General features: G+C 36.3%; 2 protein-coding genes across 10 annotated transcripts in view; one reads left to right on the top strand and one right to left on the bottom strand.

Annotated features, from left to right (window-relative positions):
• CCPG1 (cell cycle progression 1) overlaps positions 1–26,063 on the bottom strand; it is a 69,233-nt gene that overhangs the window by 3,211 nt on the left and 39,959 nt on the right. For 5 of the 7 annotated variants that reach the window (XM_069596450.1, XM_069596448.1, XM_069596447.1 and 2 more), the window contains 2 exons: positions 25,897–25,994; positions 24,824–25,341 (listed from right to left, as the gene is read on the bottom strand). In XM_069596450.1, coding sequence (XP_069452551.1) covers positions 25,325–25,341; positions 25,897–25,994 — 115 coding nt within the window. In that variant the 3' untranslated portion in view covers positions 24,824–25,324. Of the gene's footprint in view, positions 1–27; positions 494–24,823; positions 25,995–26,063 lie in introns of those variants that run through there. The other 2 variants (XR_011258231.1, XM_069596446.1) reach the window with 2 other exon arrangements.
• PIGB (phosphatidylinositol glycan anchor biosynthesis class B) lies at positions 167–25,228 on the top strand. 3 transcript variants are annotated; one of them, XM_069596453.1, is made up of 12 exons: positions 337–554; positions 3,304–3,439; positions 3,850–3,967; positions 7,234–7,338; positions 8,915–9,045; positions 11,833–11,973; positions 13,251–13,302; positions 17,894–18,060; positions 18,968–19,032; positions 22,280–22,493; positions 24,361–24,541; positions 24,858–25,228. In XM_069596453.1, the coding sequence occupies exons 1-12, from the start codon at positions 419–421 to the stop codon at positions 24,993–24,995; spliced, it is 1,584 nt and encodes a 527-aa protein (XP_069452554.1). In that variant the 5' UTR covers positions 337–418; the 3' UTR covers positions 24,996–25,228. The 3 variants fall into 3 exon arrangements, with proteins under 3 accessions (XP_069452555.1, XP_069452554.1, XP_069452553.1); XM_069596452.1 differs by having other exon boundaries at positions 17,849–18,060; XM_069596454.1 differs by lacking the exons at positions 3,304–3,439; positions 3,850–3,967 and having other exon boundaries at positions 167–554; positions 17,849–18,060.

Raw genomic sequence — 26,063 nt, 5'->3', positions numbered from 1 at the left:
TCAGTACTATTATTACCACTCACACACCGTTCTGCTTCAGCTCCCCGCCGCCTCCTGCCTGCACCCGCAGAGTTGAGATCCAGTTCCTTTCAGCAGTTTCCGGACCCAAGCCGCAGAGACCACGAAACCAAAGGAAGGGAACAGTCCCTCGAGAAAGAAACGTAGCAGGGAAAGCGCGGACCAGCCCGCGGCGAAGACGTACACGCGATGCCGAACCAGCAATAGTGGGCCGCGGGGACCACCGTTGGAGGTGGGCGGGACGAAGATGACTTTTCCCGGCGATCTTCGCGCCTGCCGGCACGGCAGCTTACAAAGGCCAAACTTAGTGGGCGGAAGAGCAACGCGCGCCACTTCAGCCATCCATTGCTGGGGACTTTGGCTGCTGGCAGTACCCAGTGGACCTCAAAGCTGATGCAGAATGGAGCGAGACGACGGCGGAGGCGGCGGCCTCTTTTTCCGCGGTCTCCAGAACCGCTGTCATGAGAAGACGAAGCTGCGAACGAGAAAGTCCACCTTGTATCTCAGCCCGCAGAAGAGCACCGGGCGCTGCGGGGGTGAGTGAGGGGGTGTGGACGCCGAGCTGGGTGGCGGCGGCGGGAAATCGGCGACCCTGAGCGAGGGCTCCATCTACTGGGGGTCGGGAGTTGGGGGTGGGGGTGCCAAGAAATCGCCTTGCCTTGGAGATGGGATTCTGGATCCCCATCTCTTGCAGGGCACTGTATTCTGCATTGTTTTGTGCCAGCTTTCCGCAGCCATGTGAAGTGAATAAGCATGATGTGGCCATCCCAAGTCAGCGAGGGAATGGCCACCCTGACCCAGTGTTCCCAAAGTTTCGTATCTACGGAGGGCTGATTCCTGGAGTGGAACCAGGTCTGACCCCCGCCACATTGCTTTTTCCTGCTGGCCCCTCCACCTTCTCTTTGGTCTCGTTGTCACCCTGACAGGAGAAACATCACCCCAGCAAGTGGGATTCTGATCTGTCGGAGGGGGTATGTAGATAGATTCCTCATTCATTCATTATATATTGCGTGCCTTGTATGTGCCAAAGGCTGTTATTTAAGGGCCAGTTCTGAGTAGTTTCTTCTGCCTGAGGCCACAAAGAGGAGAAAAGGAGAGAACAAGGTTTTCGGACAGCAGATACAGTCCAGTAGGGAGGTTTGTTTCTGAAAGATTAAAGTTCAGAAGGGGCACTATGTGGTGTTGAATGCACCAGTTGAGAACATTTAAAATGTGTTCCTGCATTTTTTGACCTAAATCACCGCAGGACCCTCTATGACCCACCTTCTAGTGTAACGGAAATAAAACTAAACCAGTGGGCCCTAATTAAACTTAAAAGCTTTTGCACTACTAAGAAAACTATAGGCAAGGTGAAAAGACAGCACTTAGAATGGGAGAAAATAACAAATGAAACTGACAAAGAATCTTCAAAATATGTAAGTAGCCCATGCAGCTCAATACCAGAAAAACAACCCAATCAAAAAGTGGGCAGAAGACGTGAACAGACATTTCTCCAAAGAAGACATACAGATGGCTAAGAAACACTTGAAAAGATGCAGAACACTGCTCATTAGAGAAATGCAAATCAAAACCACAATGAGGTATCATCTCACACCAGTCAGAATGGGCATCATCAAAAAGTTTACAAACAATAAATGCTGGAGAGGGTGGGAAGAAAAGGGGACCTTCTTACACTGTTGGTGGGAATGCAAACTGATGCCACCACTATGGAGAACAGTATGGAGACTCCTTAAAAAACTAGGGAAAAAACTACCATACAACCCAGAAATCCCACTACTGGGCATATACTCTGAGGAAACCAGAATTGAAAAATACACATTGTCTTGAATTGAAAAAGTACCCCAATGTTCATTGCTGCACTATTTACAATAGCTATTACATGGAAGCAACCTAGTTGTCCATCAGAAAATAGTACACATACACAATGGAATATTACTCAGCTATAAAAAGGAATGCATGAGTCGGTTCTAATGAGGTGTATGAACATAGAACCTGTCAGAGTGAAGTGTGAAAGACAAATATCATATATTAGTGCATGTATATGTTGACAGCCGATCAATGGAATCTAGAAGGATGGTACCAGTGTGCAGGGAAGCATAGACAGAGACATAAAGAACAGACTTTTTGGACCCAGAGAAGGAGACGGTGGGATGATTTGAGAATAGCATTGAAACATATATATTACCTATGTAAAATAGCCAGTGGAAGTCTGACACGGGGCCCTCAAAGGCAGCACTCTGTAACAACCTGGAGGGATGGGGTGGGGGTGGGGGTTAGGGAGGGAGGGGACACATGTATACCTGTGGCCAGTTCATGTTGATGCATGGCAAAACCATCACAATATTTTAATAACCCTCCAATTGAAAAAAAGGAAATATTCCTGTAGAATAAGGAATGAAAGTACAGGAACCCAGAATGATAGTAAAAGACTCACAGTGGATCAGAGGCAGGCTGCAAACTCAAGTCGTCAGGAGACAGAAGAGGCAAGGCTAAATACAAGTAAAAAGTCAAAAGACCCTATATTTCAGTACCAGCCAGTTGTTTCCCAGTTGAGCTCTATGTTGCCAGATCTTAAGGAGTTTTGATACGCTACAATAGAGATGTTAACATAAAATCTGATTTTTAAATGTTGGCAACTAAATTCACATTTAAAAAATATTTAGTGTATAAGATGTCCATTTGTGATTAAGAGCGGGACTCGAGTCAACATACAGACCTGGTTTTGAATCCTGTTTATTTACAACCTTTCTGACTTAGGAGAAGGCAGTTTAACTCTGAGCCTGTTTTCTCATATAAAATAGGGCTAATGATACCTTCCCCATAGCAATGAGGACTAAATGACATAGTGCTTGTAAAGGAATGAATTCAGTGCCTAGCATACAAAAGCATCAATAAGGACTATTTAAAAGTGTACAAAGGACCATTTTATATGCCAGTATATGCACATATGCAAAATGTTGCTTCCTAGGTTAGTAATTTGTTAGCTGGTTTCTTTCATTACATACACATATATTAGCTTAAGGCTTTAGTTAACCCAATCTCTTTTTCAAAATGTATCTTAAATTTTGATTTGTTAAGTGAAAGGAGTGGTAATCCCCCACTGATGAGGCTATGGCGCTTTGTCTAACCTTCCACCCAGGTCTGCTTTTGAGTTGTGTGGAGGGGCTGCAATTCACCCCTGTACTTTAACAAGGCCTGAGCAAAGGGCCAACCAGAGCAGATTTTAGTTCTCCAAGTGGAAGTTGCCTGACTCTTGTGCTACAATTACCTGTTTGTTTTTTTCAGATCTTCTTGGTGAAAACATTTATTTGGTCTTGTTTATCATAGCATTACGAATATGTAACTGCTTTTTAGTCCAGACAAGTTTTGTTCCAGATGAATACTGGCAGTCTCTTGAAGTTGCACATCATATGGTTTTCAAATATCCTTTGTAGTTTTCTATTCTTGGACTAGAAATGTGTGTTCATCTCAGAAACTGTCAGCTCTGACATGTTTTCAATCAATTTTCCGTATTTTCTCCAAGTAATTTTAACCTATTAAAGTGTGCCATTATTTTAGGCTAATATTTCTTCTGTACTTTCTTTGGTGTTAATGTACTAAGCCTTTGGCATATATTCCCACAGTGCTGAGTAATGTGGAGCATATAGATGAAGTAAAAAACATTTCTGCTTGAAGAAATTGTTTACTTAGCCAACTACATTTTTATTTCCAATACCCTGTATAAAATACTATGTTTTTATTTAAGCTTCTTTGCCGAAAAATGTTTTATATGTAGAAATGAAAAGAAGTTCTATTTCAATGCTACTTAACATTAGTCCTTAATATTACTAATTATGGTTATTTGACCTGGGAATGGACAGAAAGATTGAGGGGTTATACTTACCCCTTAATCTTTGCAAGCATTTACAAGATTCTGCATCTTTTGGGGAAAGATAGTGTTCATTTGCTGGTAAGTTTAAATAAAAGTAATCAAAAGTCATTAACAGATTTCATCTTTTTAAGGTTAATGTATATTAGTTAGTATCAAATGTTAATGATTATTATTTATGGAAGTTTGTTTTTAAAAGACTACTGTTGCTCAACTCTGTATCTGGGAAGGCCAGGGTTCAAAGACACATGGTGATATGTAAGCGTTCAATATGTGCTAAAAACATTGAGCATTAAAGTGTTCTGCTGTGAGAAATTCTATTAAGATATACAGATGTTCAGAATGACTATATTATATATTCTTTGAACTTTAAAAGTAAATTTCCTTCATAAAAGAATCACTTAAGAAAGTGTTCTATCTTATTTTTTTAACTTGTAAACATAAGGCCATGTTATGTGAGTCTATGAAAACTAAATACATATAAACCTACTCAGGATTGAGTATTGAAATTAAAAATTAGGCAAATTAACTTGATAAAAATATATTGATATGTACAGTTATTATGCTGTGTAGTAATTAGCCATCAAGAGTGAGCAGGTTTGTAATCCCTAGATAATGAATTTCTGGGGTCAGTTGCCAGGAAAAGATACAGAAGAAGAACTAATGGTGCAAAAGTATTTCTAACCTCATTATCAACATCCTTTAAGCTTTCATTCAAGTTGGACTCAACAGTTTGGCCCTTCCCCATTTTCTGTTAGGGAAGTGGCCCAGAATTCTTAAGGCAGCCCAAATCCTGAAAGGTTTTTTGAAGCCTGGAAAGACATCGAGGTTGTGGAGTTTTGTTTAGTTTTTCTTTTTTTTTAAGGCTGTATTGTACCCTCCCCTTTACAATGATACCTAATTACCCATTAGTGAAGAACGAAGACCATATTGGTGAAATTGATGCTTCATTTGAGAATATCACAGGGAAGGAAAATTGAGAGCAGTAGTTGTTTCTCCCATTAACACATGTAGAAGTTAGGAACTGTGAATTGTTTTTTCATCTCTCACGACTACCCACTAGCTTCTAGATATGCAGGATATTCATATTTGCCTAGGCAAATGTATATAATATCCCAGAAAATAGGTTAGATTATGAATGAAGGAGTCTTCAAGATAGAACTTGAACAGAGAACCATTATGATGCTGTCAGTCATCATACTCTCATCTTGATTATTTTAAGATAGATTATATAATTTTGAAACCAGAAGGTATCAGAGAAGTGATGAAGAAAACAGACCAAAGTCACTGCATATTAAAAGCTAAAACCAGATCCTATGTCTACTTATTCACAGTCCAGTGCTCTTTCCAGATAACTTCTCTCTAAACTTCATAAGGTACGTGGACAGAATTAAGGATGGCTTAGAGCTCTGCTGTTCAGTACAGAAGCCACCAGCCACATGTGGCTACTCAAGACTGGAAATGCTAGAAATGTGGCTAGTCCAAATTGAGACGTGCTCTTAGTGTAAAATCCATACCAAATGTCAAAGCACTAGAGCAAGAGAAGGATGTAAAATATTTTTTTACATTGATTAAATGTTGAAATATTTTAGATATGAGTTAAATAAAAGTATTGAGGTTCATTTTACCTGTTTTGACATTTTTTACTTTTTGACTACTATAAAATTTAAAATTCAGTATGTGGCTCACATTGTATTTATACTGGAGAGCACTGGCTTGGAATATTGTGAGAAGAGGGATAAGAAGGGAGACCTGTTTGGGGGTGGGGGGGGGAGTTTTGAACAGTCAGAAGATGGCACACAGACATCCAGCTCCTGGTGTTTCAGGAAAGGAAGGGTCAGGATCTTAAAGAATAGGAATATAGAATGGTAAGCTGCCAACAAAGGCCTAATCTTCAGGGCTCACTCCTGTCACATTCCATTACAACTCCATTTATTTTTGTGTTCAGCTAAAATCTACCTTCTTTTAAATTCAAAATTTTTATATAATACTTCAAAAAGTCCTGTTTATCCAGATAAACATCTCCAGTCTTAAAACCTCATAATCACCTTGTAATTTATTAATGTCTAATCTTAAAATGTGGGTCTTGAAACTGAACACAGTATTGAAAGCTAGGGCAAGTAGCTCAGAATACAGTGGCTCATTAAGTTCATAAATAACTATACTTCTTTCAGTGCACAAGAATTCTTTTAGTATTTTAGTGGCTACCTCAACACTCAGCTCATATCAAGTTTGTAGCGAAATTTACTTTCCATGTGTAGTATTTGCAGACCTGGGAAGTGAGGAGGAGGCTGACAGATTATTTTTCAGGGCAAACTAGTACAGAGGTGTCTTTTACTGTATTTTACAGGCACAGTTTAAGTGGAATTATGGAGTACAATGTACCATTACGATTTAAACATACATTTACAGAGTACTGATAAAGGACATAAAGCTGAAGTGTTAGAAACTGCTGACAATGGAAAGTAAAGCAGCTCTAATTATAACATAAAATTAGTGAAGTTTGATGCAATAAAATACAGATGTACATGTAAATTTTTAGAAACACATCTTCTGAACAAACTAAAATTAGTTGTGATCTACCAGCAAGTGTTTAGTTTAACAATAACTGTGACACATTTTAAAACTCAAAGATATTAATGTATAATATAATCATTAACTGTAATTGTTATAATACATTTTCTTTTTATTCTTCAATATCATCTGAAAACCATATTTCTATAATAATAGATTACCCAAAAAAAAGTAACTCACATTATTGATATTGCAGGATAGCAAAGCAATGTAATTTAGTAGCTAAGAGCTTTGGAATCAGGCAGACTTGGGTTTGAATCCTGACCTCCACACTAACTAGCTCTGCAGTTTTTCGGAAATCACTTAACCTCTCTGTCCCTGTTTTCTCATTTATAATCCTGTCTCATAGGATTGATAGAAGGACTGAATGAGCTGATATACATGAAGTACTTAGTATGATACTTAGCCCACAGTATTGTAAATATTTCATTAAAAATTACCTACTGTTATGCTAATGAAAACAACTAAATGTGCTTCTAAAATAGAGCCTTCACACAATGAAATGGGCTGTTGGCTACTTAAAATTAGTAGTATTGTAATACATATATTACAGAGAGCATGGGAAAGAGAAAACTACCTTTTGGTATTTCCATGAAAATTAATGTAGTTTTTTGTAGAAAAACAGGTATTTTTGCAGAAGAATAGAACAATGCATCTTTTTTTAAAACTAAGAATGGCTTTCAATCAATGTTGGATAAGCTTGTTGATTTCTTATGGTTTTAAAGTGTGAACTAACCAGATGTTTTTAATATCTTTTTTTTTAACTAATGAAGATTTGGATTCCTAGACTTGCCCAAGCATTTCTGTCTGCTATAGCAGACTTGAGGCTTTACTCATTAATGAAGCAACTAGAAAATCAGCAAGTAGCACGATGGGTGGTAAGTCTAAAACACGTTAGAAAATCTATTTCCTTCATTCCTGTGAGCATGAAGCACATGAACAGGGCAGTTGACATGACTGATTTCCCAAAGCAGTTTCAGAAGATAACTTGTACAACTTTACAAAGGCACTTCCATAATTCAGAACAGTAAGATGCAAGTGGACATGCTGTCTCCTTCTGAATGAGCCCTACGTGGCAGAAACCACTGGTATCCTCCAACCCTAGAGAGGCCGAAGCCTAGGACACAGCCTTGGGAAGCACCATGACTCAGGGCTGGGTCCTTGTCTCACTTGCCATAATATTCAGTAGGAACAGTTATAAACTATTGCCTACCACATGGATTACCTCAGCTGTTTACAATCCTTTCACTATTTCTCGAACTACCTGCAACTCAGGCCTGAGAATTCTCTTCTCACTGATGCACTCTATCACTTTTGGCTAGAATAATGGAGAAGGTACAGAAGATTGTCTTTAGTCATTTGATTTACTTCACAGTGAGGAGATTCTCAATCTCCCATTCAAATCCTGAATGGATTTTCCCAGTTAAACTATCCTAAAAAGAGTTATCAACTAAGGATGCTTATATAAGCCAACTTAGAAATCTTATTACCTTTTTTATATTTGTTGGCAAATGTTTCAAATTCCAGATAACCAATTTACCAACACATTTCTGAAATATAATTTAGTGTTAATTTATTAACATTAACTTATTAATACATTTATGCAGATAGTGTGTTGATTTGCATTAAAGACAGATTACTTTAGCAATCGAGTTCTCCCAGGATTAAGTCAGTCTCTTTAATTTGTGCTTATATGCACTGCCCAAGGCTGAACCTAAAACAGCAAAGACATAATGCCTTTAAAATCCTTCCTCTAAAGTGGCAGCACTATGATCATCTAGTTCAGGAAGAGCCTTTAACTTCCCAAGAAGTTAATTGGGAACATGCTTTAAAGTCTGTATTGGAAGAGATAGGAAGCTGGTATGACATGCTTTAACATCCCTGAAGCAACTAATAAGTTTCTTTTAAAGGCATTTGTTTTGCAGACTTAATGATGCTTCTGTTTGCATGTTCTACCAAAAAGTAGTTTATTTAGTCAATTTCCAAATCAAAATTTAATGCTTTTTCCTGATAAGTCACTTTGTGTGTGTGTGTGTGTGTGTGTGTGTGTGTTGTCTTCAATTTCCCATCAGGAAATAGGACATTCCAAACCAAGGTCAATAAAAATATCAAGAAAATACTTGTCAGTAATATAAGACAATTTGAGTAATACTGATTATAAAACTCTAGCTATGAATTTCAATCTTCTTTAAACTCTGCCGTCAAGGAATCTGTATTTTTTTATATCTTTTATTAGTGTGAAGTGAGATTTAAATCAAATGAAATGCCACAAAAATGTACCTAACTCTAACAAATATAGATCTGATTATCATAGACATGTGTTTGATATAACTTCTTAAAAACGTTTGGCCATGCCCATTTTTAACATTAGACTTGCTTCCTATTTTCCTTAGAAGATAATACTAAGCGTTTCCATTTCCCACTCCATATATATTTGCTTATAATTGTTCTTAGTTTTTTTGCCAGTTATGCTCTTGGTTCACGTGGTATTGCTGTACCAGAACTCTTACAAACACCATGGAAACTGTTCTCACTATAATTGCTCTTTTCTACTATCCTTTGGAAGGCTCAAAGTCTATGAACAGGTGAGTTACAGTACTGTTACAATTATGTACAAAACTCTAAAGCATGGTTTTGAAAAATCTTAAATTATCAATATATTGCAATACCCAGTGGACTCCCCCAATATTCATGAAGGCTATCAGAACCACAAATTCACAGTTGATGTATTTATTACAGCAGTAAAGAGAGATACTCAAACTAGATAACCAAAGAGAGTTCAATAAAAAGACTGTTTACAAAGGTATAAACAATGTTTAGAAAAGCTAGTAAGGGGATACCATAGTACCTGAGGGCTAGTCACACGTAAGTTTCTGTTATCCTTTGGCCTCAGGGAGTAAGGAGACGAAACTGTTACTGAAATCCCTAGAACTCTTTTAGAGAGGACCCCAACAAGAGAGGGGTACTGCTGCTGCTGCTAAGTCACTTCAGTCGTGTCCTACTGTGTGTGACCCCATAGTCAGCAGCCCACCAGGCTCCCCCGTCCCTGGGATTCTCCAGGCAAGAACACTGGAATGGGTTGCCATTTCCTTCTCCAATGCATGAAAGTGAAAAGGAAGTTGCTCAGTCGTGTCCAACTCTTCGCAGCCCCATGGACCACAGCCTACCAGGCTCCTCTGTCCATGGGATTTTCTAGGCAAGAGTACTGGAGTAGGGTGCCATCGCCTTCTCCGAGAGGTACAGCCAGCCTTTATTCATAGCAAGGAAAGAGCAGGGTGAATAACATACACTGACTCTTCTGCCTTCCAGTTAACCAACGCTAATGAGAAGCCAAAGAGCAAGACAGCCCACTGATACAGTCCAATACGTCACCCTCCCTACACCCTGGGCAGGTGAAGAATAGAGTAGATCCTGGATGGCAAATAGAAAATACATGGACGTGGTTTGGGTTTATATAAATTGGTATAAAATACTAAGAAAAGGGAACATCAGAATAGGGTTTCACTGTATTCTGGGCAGGTTGTCTGGAGGAGCTAATGTGTGGTAGGATGTGTGGGAGAAGAGAGGAATGAGGCTAGCATGGCACTTATAAAATTCAGATTTTATAAGTAGCAGGGTAGCTTTGGGAAGCATGACACAATTAAACCTGATTTAGGAATAATTCTCTCCTAGTAGCAGTACTGAGGATATACTAAAAGGGAGAAAGCTAGAAAATCTGGGAATCTAGTTAAGAAGCTAGTATCCATTCTTCCTTATATACAAGGTTGTTGAGGATCAAACCAAATAAGATCATTTCTCCATTAAGACTCTTGACTGCTAGAATAGCCATTCACTTATGTTACCTATAGATGAGGATGTCTAAACATTGATTTCGAGAATAGAGCCACTCAAGAATTAAATGAGAATCTATAGACAGTGTGGCCTATTACACAGTAAATGTTGAGTAAGTATTGATGGTGACAATGATATTAAGAAATATTTCTGCAAAATTAGAAATAATGACTATGAAAAGATTCCAAACAAGTGACACAACTATGAGAAGATTTTAGACAAGTGAGAGGACTTGATGTAAAATCATGGCAATGGGAAGGAAAGCTGATGTGTGGGATGAAAAGTTGGGATTTAAAGTGACTCCAAATTTTAAGACTGAGAAAATGAGTGATACTGTTTAATACTAGACACTAAACAGGTTTGTGAGAAAGTTGTGGGGCTTATTTCGTATACTTTGATTTTAAATTCCAGTAAGTTATGTAGAAATATTCAGAAAGGAGTAAGAAATCCAAGTTGGAAAGTTTGGAGTGAGGTTAGGTAGGACTCAATACATTTGGGCATACTCTATGTAGTTTCACTATGGCAGAATTTGCAATTAGGCTGACTACAAGTTCAGACTAAGCCAGGGGTGTTCTAATTCACGTGCTCAGTGTTTGTTTTGTTCTTTGTGTTAACTACTTGGCAAAATTTTTAAATTGGGAGATCTTACCTAAAATCTTGATTTCTAGTTTCTCTTGAAAAAATGTAAGGTCTGGCAACATTCTGGGCCAAGATCCCTTCATGACGCTATTGGAGGTCCCATGCAAATTTTTATTACTTACCTGGTCTCCGTAAGAATTTGAACTTGAAATCCCTATTCTTACATCTTCACCAACATTGGAAATTTCTTTATAGTTACTTATTAGTTAATAGGTATATCGTAGCACTATAAAGTTGTTTTATTTTGCCACTGTCTGTTGTCTTGATGATTAAATTATTAGGTGCTCTCCTTCAACTATTTATTGAGAGAGGTCCTAATAGTTGTTAACCCACATTTCTATCCATGATCATATAGGTTTTTACAGCAAGCTTTTTTAAAATCAGGTGTATATCTATATATGATTATATAGATATATGTATCTTTCAGATGGGCAAAACTACAAGCCTGCTTTCTGAACAAAACCACATGTGCCCAGAAGCCCATCATTACCTAAATAATCCCAGTGTTTTTCTTTAAAAGAGCTTTTTTCCCCCCTTAGAAAATGTGTGACTGTCTTTTATCTTGGTAGGAGACACTTCCACCAGAAAAGGATTTGACAGAGTTTTATGGTTAAAAGTTGATATACCTCTCAGTAAATAAAACTAACATTAAGATTAGAATAACTTCTTACTGGGAAATACTAGAATATTAAGTAAAGCTGGAAAAGACCTTACGTATTACCTCTTTTTTATGGATGAGAAAAATTAACCAGAAAGTTTAGGTAACTTCCCCATGTTCAGATAGCTACTTATACCAAAAAGAAAATGCTCTAATTAAAAAAAAAGGTAATACCAAGGAGTAAATAGATAACCTCTGAACTCATTTCCACGTTGTCTTAATAATACCTTTTCCTTGCGTATAGTGTGAAGTACTCATCCCTGGTGGCACTTGCCTTCATAATCCGTCCCACAGCTATTATTCCATGGATACCTTTGCTGTTCAGACATTTCTGGCAAGAACAGAGAAAGCTTGATCTTATTCTACATCAGTTTTTACCTGTAGGGTAAGTATAGCTACAATCCATCGTATTAATTTTAATAAAGATTATGAACAAGATCTTACGTCTTTTTAGTCAGGTGTATCTTCTAATATCACTGAGAATGATCAGACTAAGGAAACATAGTATTTCCAATTTTATATTTTTAGTTGTGATTCTGAGTATTTTAAGTTGCTTAAATGAGGATCCCGGGAGTTTTTCTAAATTAGAACTTTCCTATGCTTTATTTCTTAAATATTTTTCAAATATATTTTAAGGATACTTGATTCCTTCACATTTGTATGGGGTTTTATAATAAACATACAATATATATTCACATATTACCCGATTTTCACAATTCTTGGATCTAGGCAATGTAGATGTGTTTTTACTTGGTGACACAGAAAATGGAGGGCTTAATGAAATTAAATTAGCCAGTGTCACTGGGTTGCTGTGATGAAAATGGGATTGAAACCCACGTTCTCTGACTATATTTTGAGCTCCTAGAATCAGAATTATACCAGGTACCTAGTGGAATATACAAAATAATTATTCATTGAAGGAATGAATGTACTTTGACTCTTAAAACAGTGATCTTTTTAATATATTAGTATTTACTTTGTACAGGCTATTTTTGGTAGCTATTATAAAAGGACAAAATCGCATGATGGCTAAGTTGCCACTATTGTCATTTCTCAAATTTATTAACAGTTTTGATTGTAAAGCATTCACTCAGCAAATATTTAATCCTAATATGTTCTAGGTGCTGTTCCACATGCTAGAGATACAGCAGTTTAACAAACAAAGTCCATTCCTTCATGAATTATACATTCCAGTTCAGGGAGACAGCTGAAAACTATGATTAATTTATGTTTGAGAAACTTGAGAGGTGACAATGCATGTTGGAGGGAAAAATCATGAGAGCCTTCAGCTGAAACTACAGACCCAGTCAGTATCCTAACAAGTTATGAGATCTTGAGTCATAGATACCCAGCTAAGCTGTGCCTAGATTCTTGACCCACAGATGCAGTGATAATAAATGTTCACAGTTTTACGTTGCCAAAACATTTGGCGGTAATTCATTATGCAGCAATAGGTAATACAGAATTTATTACTTTTAAAAAGTTTAAATACAGCTTTTCTCAATGAAATATCTTTCAAAACGTGTAAATCCATATTCAGCTGGGGAAACTTTTGAAGCATTTTTAAAGTGGCTTTTGATGCTATATGCCACGAAGTCATATGCCATTGCTGGATTTTCAGTAGGTTTAAAATGTTAGTCACCATTCTATTTTGTTTTTCAGATTTGTCACTTTGAGTTTGTCTCTGATAATTGATCGTATTTTTTTTGGTCAAGTAAGTAAAAATAACTTTAAGTTACTGTAATATAGTCATTTATTACACTAAAAACTCAGCTTTACTTTTTTAATCCATGAGTATCTGGAAACATAGGCAAACCATTTTTTTAATGATATGGGATATATTAGGAAAAAGCTGGTAGCATACGCCTTTGGTTCACTTTGCTGTACTTTTCCATATAACAGAATTGTGTATTAACTGAAGTTCTAAGAGTCCATTTAAAGTACTGTTGTCAGGTTTGTAACAATAGAGGTTAACTTTTAAATGACTTTAGTTAACCTCAATTATTCAGAATTCATATTAACCAGAATATTCTTTAAGCATCTGGTTTAATCTTATTGGTAATAGATTTAATATTGGTAATATAGGTTTAATCTAATTGGTCATAGCCTCTGGTGGTTTTTTAGTTCCCTGTTTTTTTAAGTCACTTATAGGTTCTGGAATCAGATGCTACTGTCTGAAGCCTAGTGTATTAAGATGTAAGATGTTGGACCAGTTATTCTTACCAGTTTCCTTATCTGGAAATAATTGTGGTACTTGTCTCTTAAGGTTGGAGGATTAAATGAGATAATACATGTAAACTGCTTACAACATTGCATGGCAAATGTGAGCACTTAATGTTAGCTGCTATTGTTATTACCTACTTTATGCTGTAATTCAAAGTGCAGTGTTTTCAGAGCTTTATCTTAATAGGTAATATGTGATGCCATAAGGTGGTACTACAGTAAAATTTTTAACATGGGTACCAAACACATATAAAAATTATTTTCATTGATTCTTTATGTCTACATGCTACACTGTCAAAATGGGCATAAACAATTATACTCTTGAATCTCAAAAACCTAGTGTCTTACAAAGAACACATTAATACATATAAAAAGTTAATAAATGATTTCACTGTTATTATAAATGACAATGAGAAGAGAACCATACACAATCAATGGGATGCAGCAGAAGCAGTTCTTAGACAGACGTTCATAGTGATACAGGCTTTCCTCAAAAACAAGACAAATCTAACATGAACAACCTAGACTTACCACTTAGAAGAGTTAGAAAAAGAAAACCAGAACCAGAAGGAAGGAAATAATAAAGATTAGAGAGAAAATTAAGAGATGAAAAAAATCAGTAAAACCAAGAGCTGGTTCTCTGAAAGGGTAATAAACAAGATTGACAAACCTCTGGCCAGGCTCACCAAGAAGAAAAGAGAGAGGACCCAAATAAATTAAGAAATGAAAAAGCAAATGTTAACAACTGATACTGCATAAATACAAAGCAACATAATAATATGAACAACTATATGCCAACAAATCTGACAACCTAGAAGAAATAGACAAATTTCTAGAAACATTCAGTCCACCAAAACTGAATCAAGAACAAATTGATTCACCACTTCTTGAATTGTGCTCTTTCAATCACTAGAGGAGAAATAGAATCTGTAATTTTAAAAACTCGCTACAAACAAAAGTCCAGGACCAGATGGCTTCACAGGCAAATTCTACCAAACATGTGAAGAAGACCTTATACTGATCAGGATCATTCCCAAAGACATTCTATGAAACAAAACTAGACAAAGATATCACCAAAAAAGAAAATTAAAGGCCAATGCTTTTTGATGAATATTGATGCAAAAATTCTCAAAATATTAGCAAACCAAATCCAAAAACACATAGGAAAGATTGTATATCACAACCAAGTGGGATTCATCCCAGGTTCACAAGGATGGTTCAACATAGGCAAATCAATGTGATACAACACATAAGCAGAAGACAGAAGCCACATGATCATCTCACTAGATGCAGAAAAAGCATTGCCATAACTCAACATTCATGATTTAAAAAAAAAAAACTCTTGCCAAAGTAGGTATAAAAGGAACATATCTCAACATAATAAAAGCTATTTAAGACCAACCCATGGTCTTCCCAAGTGGCTCAATGGTAAAGAATATGACTGCCAATGCAGGAGACACGAGAGGCGTGGGTTCAATACCTGGGTTGGGAAGATCCCCTTGGAGGAAGAAATGGCCACTCACTCCAGTATTCCTGCCTGGGGAGAATCCCATGGGTCAAGGAGCGTGGCAGGCTACAGCCCATGGGGTTGCAGAGTCAGACATGACTTGAGCAACTGAGCACACACGCATGACAAACCCATAACCAATATAATACTCAATGGTGAAAAGCTGGAAGCCTTGCCACTAAAGTCTGGAAGAAGATAACGATGCCCACTCTCACCTCTTCTATTCAACATAGTACTGGAAGTCCTAGCCACAGCAGTCAGATAAGAAAAGAAATAAAAGGTATCCAAATTGGAAAGGAAGAGGTGAAACTGTCATTATAGCAGATAACATGATACCATCTTCAGAAAACTCTGAAGACTCCACACATAAACTACTAGAACTGATAAATGAAATCAGCAAGGTAGCAGCATACAAAATTAACATACATAAATCCTTTGCATTTCTTTACACGAACAATGGAATATCAGAAAGGGAATGTAAAAAAAAAAAAAAAAGTACCTTTCAAAATCACACCACTCAAAATAAAATACTTAGGAATAAACCTGACCAAGGAGGTGACAGGCTTATATACTGAGAACTATAAAATATTAATAAAGGAAACTTAAGATGATTCAAAGAAATAGAAAAGATATCCCATGCACTTGCATTGAAAGAATTTATATTGTTAAGATGGCCATACTACCCAGAGAATCTACAGATTTAATGTGACTGCACCTATCAAATTACTCATGACATTTTTCACAGAATTAGAACAATTCTAAAATTTATATGGAACCATAAGAGACCCTGAATTGCTAAAGCAATCCTTCAGAAAAAGAACAAAGTAGGAGGCATAACCCTCCCAGACTTCAGACAGTACTACAAAGTTACAGTAACAAAGCAGCATGGTACGGGCACAAAAATGGATATATGGATCAATGGAACTGAATAGAGAGCCCAGAAATAAACCCACACACCTACAGTCAATCTTTGAAAAAGGAAGAAATAATATACAATGGAAAAAAGACAGGCTCTTAAGCAACTGGTAATAGGAAAGTTGGACAATTACCTGTAAATTGATGGAAGTTAGAATACACTGTCTCACCATACGCAAAAATAAACTCAAAATGGCTGCTTAAACATAAGACATGACACCATTAAACTCCCTAGAAGAGATCATAAGCAAAATATTCTTTGATATAAATCATGCAAATGTTTTCTTAGGTCAGTATCCCAAGGCAACAGAAATAAAAACAAATATAAACAAATGGGGATGGGGAACACATGTACACCCACAGCTGATTCATGTCAATGTATGGCAAAAACCACTACAATACTGTAATTAGCCTCCAATTAAAATAATTAAAATTTTTTAAAAAGAAAAATATCCAAAAAAATATAAGCAAATGGAACCTAATCAAACTTGTAGATTTTGCACAGCAAAAGAAAACATAAAAAAGAAACAAAAAGACACCTTAAAGAACCAGAGAAAATGTTTGCAAATGATACAACCAACAAGGGCTTAATTTCCAGAATATGCCAACAGTTCATATAACTCAACAACAGAAAAAAAAACAACCCAACCGAAAAATGGGCAGAAAACCTAAACAGACATTTCTCCAAAGAAGAAATACAGTGGCCAATAGGTACATGAAAAGATGTTCATCGTCACTATTAGAAAAACACAAATCAAAACTACAATGAGGTACCAGCTCACACTGGTCAGAATGGCCATCGTTAAAAACTACAGTTAACAAATGCTTTAGAGAATATGGAGAAAAAGGAACCCTCTTACACCTTTGGTGGGAATGTAAGCTTATGGTACAGCCACTATGGAAAACAGTATGAAGGTTCCTCAGAAAATGAAAAACAGAATTACCATGTGATCCAGCAATTCCACTCCTGGGATTTTTTCCACATATCAGACAAAACTTAAATCTAAAAAGATCCTGGCACCATTATGTTCATAGCAGCATTATTCACAGTAGCCGAAACATGGAAACAATGTAAATATCCACTGACAGATATATGGATAAACATACAACGGAATACTACTCAGCCATAAAAAAGACTGCTGAAATAATGCCATGTGCAGCAACACGGATGCAACTGGAGATGATCATACTAAATGAAGTCAGTCAGAGAAAGACAAATACCATATCATTTATATGTGGAATCTATAAAACAGGACACAGATGAACCTATCTGTGAAACAGAAACAGACTCAGGGATATGAGAACAGACTGGTTGCCAAGGGGAAGGGGGTGGAGGGAGGGTTGGATTGGGAGTTTACGATTAGTAGATGCAAATTATTATATGGATAATGGATAAACAAGATTATATTATATAGCACAGGGAACTGTATTCAGTATACTATTATAAATCGTAACTGTATAAAAAAGTATTGCATATTCAAAATTAGCAATGTAAACTACCTAGTGTTCACACTTCATTCTGATTTAATTTCATGATTATGCCAAATTCCCCAGGGCCAAAAATCCATACTTGGCATTAACACATTTCTATTTCTTTTTCCTTCAACTATCCCAGTGGACTCTGGTTCAATACAATTTTTTGAAATTCAATGTGCTGCAGGATTTGGGATCATTTTATGGTTCTCATCCATGGCACTGGTACTTCAGTCAAGGATTTCCAGCTGTCCTGGGTACTCACTTACCCTTCTTTATTCATGGCTGCTTTCTAGCCCCAAAGAGGTACAGGATATTTTTGGTGACTGTGCTATGGACACTGCTAGTTTATAGGTAAGATTTTATTTGTTCAAATAGTTCATTTTTTAAATGTTACCAAGAAATTAAATAAATTCTTTGAAAGGTAAACTATTTATCTCTTGCAGGTTCATTAATACTTATGATTTGTTAGTGGGGATTATTTAGCAGATTGAAAATGCAGTGAGTATGCTGGTACTTGGGGCTTCCCTGGTGGCTCAGTGGTGAAGAATCCACCTGTAACACAAAGAGACGTGGGTCAATCCCTGGGTCGGGAAGATCCCTTGGAGAAAGAAATGGCAACCCACTCCAGTGTTCTTGCCTGGGAAATCCCATGGACAGAGGAGCCTGGTGGGTTACAATTCATAGGGTTGGAAAGAGTCTGACACGACTTAGCATTTAAATAACAACAAACAAATGCTGATGCTCAGACTAACTGAATACTTTCTCCAGATCTTCCCAACCCAGGGTTGAAACCCGAGTCTCCTACATTGCAGGCAGATTCTTTACAGTCTGAGCCACCAGGGAAGCCCTTCTGCTACAGTTTGCTTAGTAATATTATATTTAATTTTAAGAGGTTGAAAATTTTATTTGCTTCTAAAAAACAGAAACCACAATTTTAAGTACTGTATTTCTAAATGAAAATGTATGCATTTCTATTTTAAATTTGAGTAATATTACTTGGGTTGGTAACAGAAATCCCTTGTTTTAGAATGCAGTTGTACTTTAGAATTTCACATTGACATCAACTGTTGGCATTACTTTTAACACATCATCATCACCATGTAACTAAAAAATAGACTGATTCCTGAAGCATGAAATTCAGTCTCATAATTACAAAAACAGATCATGTTAATTATATTCATTTTAAATACACTAATTTCTTAAACCATCATTTAATATGAGAAAATAATATTTTCTTTGAATATCTTTTTTATTATAGCATGTTGAGCCACAAAGAATTCAGGTTTATCTATCCAGTTTTACCATTTTGTATGGTGTTCTGTGGTAAGTATTTTTGTAAAATAGAGAAAAAAAATAAAGAAACCAAGGACAATCAATGTTTATTAAACTCTAAAGTATTACTTTCTACTAGGCTAAGTTAGGATTGCTCCTTAATTACAAATTGATTACTGCAGCTTTCCCTTTCTGCAGCCAAAATATCCTTTTTCTTCCCTAAATGTCCTTTTTCCTGTGTCCTGTAAAGTGAGATAAAAATATAAGGATCCAGCATCTATAGCACCTTTTGATGGTGGTGTTTCTGGCTGTTAGAAATCTTTCACTAAAAAGTAATATGTCTATTTCAGAGTAGCTAATTTAAATTTATGGTTAAACTACAAGTTCTACATTCCACAAATGGAAAATTAATGTTGAAACTAGTTTTTAATGCTTTATATACATTTATCCCTTCAAGACTCAGTCCTAACGCATATGCAGTTTTTAACATGATTCACAAACTGGTTTCATTTGCCACCTTTCTATGTATCTCCACTAGGTCTTTGCAGTAAGTTTTTTACATGTGACTTCTAAAGTTTTATATTACTAAGCTCCGGAAAATATGAATTTTTATGTTGGTTTGGAAAATTTATGAATTGAAACTTTATTAACTTAAAATTTAATTCAGAATGATTTGTTGGCTTGCTTCAAATATTAATCACTAAAAAAAGAAAAATCACTGGGCTATGGAAGGAAGAAATGACCATCAAACTGGACCTGGAGGCTCAGAAAAATGAGGGCATTAATGGTATCAAACTTTTTACTTAAAAAACAAACAAAAACCCTCCAAATTCATTGAATTAAGCAGGCTTCTTTGGTCAAGTATAAATACCATCTCTCACATCTCAGTTGTATGTACTCTGTTTAGACACAAACACACATTATCTATATATTTGAAATATCTAAAGTACTGAAATGAAAGTTAGTGTCATATAGTATCTTTATATAGTCTTACTTCATCTACAGATGCAGACACAAAAATATAAGCGTCTAAGAGCTATTTGACAAGTCTTTAGAATAGTGGGACCATTTAACAGAACAATTCTGTTCATAAATTACTATTCAGATTTAGTTTTTTCAACAACCACTTGAGTTAGCTATAATTGTTTACTTTTCACCCAGGTGAACACTGCCAGATACTACTGGAGGACAAATATTTCTGTGCACATTTTGTTTGGTTCCGTTAATTTAGGAACTTGGTTACATTCCATTTTTATGTTTTTTGACACCTTTCTATTTATCTGCTCTGTGTCTTTACAGAGTGTTTTAAAGACTGAGTTATCTAAATCCTCGTTCCCATTCCAAGACAGTGAATCTTTAAGTGGGAGGGTCTTGGTAACCTGTTTCCAGTCCCAAACACTGAGATAAAATGCTCGTGTGGGTTGTAGAAAGAATCTGCCTTTCTTCCATCTCATGTCCATTCAGAAAGATCCTTCAAGGACAGAGACCTAGAGAAACCCCTGATCTCCTCACAGGATGTGAGCTTCTCCCTCAGACACGTGTACCTACGGTTCCTGAATGAACCAAAAATTCTGATTCCTTGGAGACTTGTACTTCCACTAAGAATAAGAACGGTTATGCCGAGTTCCAACAAGACCAGTTAAGTAGTGAGTTCACCTAGACCAGTTTGGATGTTCAGGAGTGACGTCAGACAACAATCTCTTTGGAGTTCCAGATGTTTTAAATGGCACTGTTTTCTGGCCCAATTTTCTTTTCTAGCCACTTGAAATCTTGAGTTATATTGTACCTCAAATCTGTTTTTACTCTATTCTTATGTGACCTGATTTTATATAAACATGACAATTCTATTGGCGATAGCAGTTTAACAAGTCACCTCAACACTTAGTGGCTTACAGTTATTTACAAATTGACAGCTCAGGTGGGTAGTTCTCCAATGAGCTCACTTATGCAAATATAATCAGCTGTGGAGGAGGTAGGCAGCTATGCTAAACTAGGCTGGGCTGTCACATACTTGGGATTCAGCTGGCTATTGGTCAGGGTACCTCAGCTCTTTTGTGGGCTATCATTCTCTAGCAGGCTATCTGGTGCTGAACAAGCTGGGTGTAAGCAGGGATCCAAGGGAGGCCCAAGCATGGAACCAGCACACTGCCACTTCTACCATTCTTTTAGTCAAACCAAGTCACAAAGCCAAGCTAGATTAAGACATGACAAACTTCAGGCTAGTGCGGGGACAGGACACAGGAAGAGAAATAACTACAGCTGTTTTTTTCAATCTACAGTAACTTGTCTTGCCTAATTTGAACTTTCCCCAATCCTAGCCAAAACACCTTAATTCTAGATCAGAATGTTGGCTTTGATCCTTAGTGAACTGTGTAACTTTGTACCTATTTCCTTACCTGTAAAATAAAGGTGTCACTAGTCTAATAACGCTGAAATTCTTAGACTGAACTTCTGTCATTTGAGCTGTTTCCAGTTCTGGGTTGGGTTTTTGCTTCATCTGTTTTTACTACAGTGGCCGTTGCAGACCTGCTTATCTCTGATTAGGCCATCCATATGCTAATCTTTTTAGCAAAACCACACTTGTGCTGTTTCAAAAGTCAGATAACCAGTGTTACAGAACTGGTTCCCATCCCCTCCCTCCCATTACCATGCTCGGAGGCATCACTTATATCCTCTTAATTGTTCAGCATCTCCAAACTGCCCAACACAATAGTGAAAGAAAAAAACAAATAAACACAAATCTACTTCCAGAAAGAGATCCATGCCAACACTCACAAACTGACCACTGAAAATCTCCTAGGAGCCTAGTGGTCTATTTTTCTAAGAATAATACATAGTTACATTTCCTCCAGAATTACTGAGACTTGTAGGTACACAATCTGTCACTAGTGCTTGGGAGATTAAAGCAGTAAGTAAATGGAATAAAAGCAAGTTCTATATATTGATCAATTATGGAACAGGACTGGCGCTGTACATACATTTTTCCCTAATATTTGAAAAAGGTACTGTTGCGGATGGGGAAACTAATGCCAAAGTTAGAATTCAAACCTGGACTCCCTATTGGTCAATTCCTTTTTCTAGAAAAAGGTCAAGACCCAGATGATACTGAACAATGACAGTGAATAGTCAAGGAAATTACAAACATGACCCAATGCTTATTTCATGTTTTTCCATGACAGCATTTCAGCTTGTACTACACTTCCATTAAAGACTATAAATATATTTGCAATTAATATTCACTTAGCTATAAGAAAAAAAATCACCAGTGTTACCATTCAATGTGTCTATCTTTATATAGGATACTCGCTAAACAACTTGAAAACGTGGAAGAAACCAGCTCTAAGTTTTCTGTTTTTATCAAATATGCTCCTTGCCCTCTATACTGGTTTAGTTCATCAACGAGGTACTCTTGATGTCATGACTAATATTCAAGAACTCTCTTACAACAATACAAATGTATCTTCAGCTTCAGTACTTATGATGATGCCTTGTCATTCTACCCCTTATTACAGGTAATAAAAGTTGTTCACTAAACGCTATGACTATAAAAACTACTTTAAAACTCCTTTCGAATTCCTGAATTTAAATTAATTGGTCAAATGATTATAAGGTGTTTGAAACTCCTGTTTATGTCAATGAAAATCATATACCACTTTTAAATATACTTTAATATTCAAAACAACTTACATTTAAATACTCTGATCAAATAAACCTATACAGTATTTTATACTACCTTTAAAAGGTACTCTTAGTAAAAAAAAAAAATTCAGGTATCATTGATCTTAATATAAATCTTTGTGATACATCTTATATTTACATAATTTGTAAATGATCTCAGAACACGGATTCAAGTCCATATTTACTGATGGGGACTGTTGTCCTGGTCTTAAACCAGTGTTTTTACTTTCTTTAGATATCAGCTGTCTTGCCTGTAAAAGTTAGGGAATTCAATTAGATGATATTCTAATGCTTGGATTAAGTGTGTCTGGGAAATAACAGTGAAAGTGCCTTAATTATGCAGGGCTTTTGAAAATACATCATGGACACTAAGCTTGTATTTCAGGGAGCTATATACACCAATTGCCTAATAAGGATAAAAGGACAAAGAAAACAGCTTTCCTTTAGAAAATTCTTTACGTATCTAGAGTTAATCTGAAGTTAATTTTCCATGTGCACATTCAGTCAGTATCAAAGTTGGTATCATTTTACAGTAATTGAACACTTTTGGAATACTCTGCTTAACTGAATCATTAATGCCAATCATTAATAGGCTATTTGGAAAACTGGGATTGTCCAGCAAAAGCCAGTTAGATGGATGCAAGACCTCAAACACCCCTTTAACTTGAAGATCCCATTCTATGTAAAAAAGACCAGAGCTGAGAGAGGGATATTCACTCTCCCTATATTCTCAGTAGTGGTAACTTCAGAGAACAGGAATCCTAGAGGTACTATGATGCTTTCCGATACATGGTTGTAGTGACTGATATCTTAGGCTTTGCATAGTTCACCTAGTTCTCATCTTAGGTTTCCAACAATGCACAATGGAGCGTGCGTGCACACACACACACACACAAGTATGACACCTACCTCTGAAATATAAGGCTGTCAGCCTTTTCTCAGTTGTTTCTGCTTTCCCCTTGAAGCAAGACCTTCATCTTCAAAATTGTAAAAGTCATGAAGTATTAAGATCCTGTGTAAATTTACTTTGTACACATTTCATAGAAAAAAAATAAACCTCTATCAAATTTTTATTTAATTTTTCTGAGGCAAAGTTGTAAACATGGCTTTTTGCATGTCCCAAGTAACTGCTTAATCCACCTTTTCTACATACACTCTAATCTCCCAACGCCTCAGTAAAACCATTACTTATTTGGATTTTGATCCGTGAACCCATGTTGTTCTTTTTACTAAATCATACTTATATAAATATTTAAGAACAACAAAAGAAATAGGAAAAACTTGTCCCTTAAGAATTCAGAGCAGAAAGAGGAAAAGAATGAAGAATCCTTTATCCTTTCAGGTTCATGACCATTTTCTACTTTGCCAGATATTACTCTCTTATTAACAAGTAACATACCTGGTCCCAAAGCCCCTATGCCTGAAACACTCCCACAAGCTGCGGACTGACTTCCCACCTTCACATGGAGTTTCACTCTTTACTTTGGACTTGAGGTTATGCTACCTACACTGTATAAGAAATCTTAGTCTCCGTTTTTTGAGAAAACTGCATTAAAGATGTGCCTCTTCACCTTAAGTGAAACCCAGTTTAGATTCAGATTTCACATTTTATGTGAACATGATGTATCTTAAGTATAATTTGAAAACTGTCACAATTTTTTTAAATTTCTTGTAACTATAATGATAACTTTCTTTTTATAGCCATGTCCACTACCCGCTTCCAATGAGATTTCTCCAGTGTCCCCCAGACCTGACTGGAAAAACTGATTATCTAGTTGAAGCAGATATGTTTTATCTAAATCCCTTAAAGTGGTTGTATACGGAGTTTCAAAATGATTCACCACTGCCTACTCACTTGATCATCTTCAGCGTCTTGGAGGAGGTAAGGGAATATGAAAAAAGGTATAACTTGGTATTTTTATTTTACCTCAGGTTTAGCACACTCTCAGATAACAATATCACTTTTTTTAATGGTCCCTTTCAACACATATTTTATTAACTGGTCTTTTCCCTGGTCAAAATCAGCCCTAGTTCTATAGAACTGTCAAGGAATATGTGTTACTTACCATGAGTTATTTTATTGTGAAATTTTATTAAGAAAAAAGCTGCAGAAGAACAAATAGGTCATTCTTAACTTAATGAAAAGTACTCAACAAAAGGTGGCTTTTATTTGCTTAAAAACATTTATTTACTTCTAGGAAATAAGTCCTTTCCTAATTTCAAACAACTATGAGAGAACTGCTGTTTTCTTCCACACTCACTTTCCGGAGAGTCGAACGGGAAGTCACGTATACGTCTATGAACGGAAGTTAAAAGGGAAACTCAACCAAAGATGAAATTCTGAACTATGTTTAGATCTTTCTCAGAGAAAAAGAGATTGCTGAGCAGAAATATTCAGATGTTGCTGAAAGATGCTACTAAATACTGGGTAAAACTCATGGAACTAGCAAAAACCACTATGAACTGCTTTACCAAATAGCACTACTGAGGAAATGTATGGGGGAAAAATCACAATATAAAATCATATATTAATGCAATGCCAGATTTTAAATAAAGACCTTTAGTTTTCCTCATGGTGTAGTTTTATTGTTTCTTCCACAGTATTCAGATGTGCAAGAAATTTCACAAGAGAACAAGTCAGCAAGTTCATAAGGCAGCAAATTCTTCACAAATCAACGGGCTCTTGAACCCACAAAAAGACAAGAAGCAAGTGTAAGGTTATAAAATGTTAAAGATGAAATTCCATCACAATGTACTTTTTTTTCTACTCGAAATTTAACACAAATATCAGTGTTAATTACACTTTGTCATGTATGATTTGAACTTGCTTTAAGCTCATACACTGAAAGGAAGTCTCATTTCATGCACAAAATGTGTTGCATGCTTGGCTTCCTTAATAAAACTACAGTTGAACATTTCCAGTGCCAAAAAAAAAAAAATTCAGCAAAGCTAAACTACAGGAAAATGCAAGTTAGTAAGCTTTTGCTTGATACTTCTGAGTAATAATATAAAATCATCAAACTATACTTAGAAATGATAAAAAGACATTGTTATCTTGATAATTTCATCTTAGTTTCAACACCAAACAGTAAAGAAAGCATCCAAGTTTCTGTTACAGTTTTCTAATTTAACTTAGTTGTGATGGTCAATATTTAGGATCAAAAGGTAACTGCCCCAATTCTATTTCAAGGTTTGCCATGTGTCTTCCATTAGTGCGACCATATTTATGCCATTTACCTTCCCTTTTATAAGGTTGTGGCTGAGGGTGCTTCTGCTCTTGTTTTCGATGCCTGGAGCTTTCAATATTTACCATACGTTGCTTTTTATCTGGTCGACTGAAAGCAGTAAACACATTTTTCATCCAGGTTAGAGTTAAATTTATTTAAACAGGAAACAATTTTAAT

The sequence above is a fragment of the Ovis canadensis genome, chromosome 7 (genome assembly GCF_042477335.2).
Source record: "Ovis canadensis isolate MfBH-ARS-UI-01 breed Bighorn chromosome 7, ARS-UI_OviCan_v2, whole genome shotgun sequence".
NCBI lineage: Eukaryota > Metazoa > Chordata > Mammalia > Artiodactyla > Bovidae > Ovis > Ovis canadensis.
This window is presented reverse-complemented; position numbering and strand designations above follow the sequence as displayed.

Coding starts and splice junctions, on each gene's coding strand:
- PIGB (XM_069596452.1), top strand. CDS start 419: ATGGAGCGAGACGACGGCGGAGGCGGCGGCCTCTTTTTCCGCGGTCTC. Junction 3,440..3,849: donor GCACATCATATGGTTTTCAA/ATATCCTTTGTA, acceptor TAATATTACTAA/TTATGGTTATTTGACCTGGG. Junction 3,968..7,233: donor AAGATAGTGTTCATTTGCTG/GTAAGTTTAAAT, acceptor TAACTAATGAAG/ATTTGGATTCCTAGACTTGC.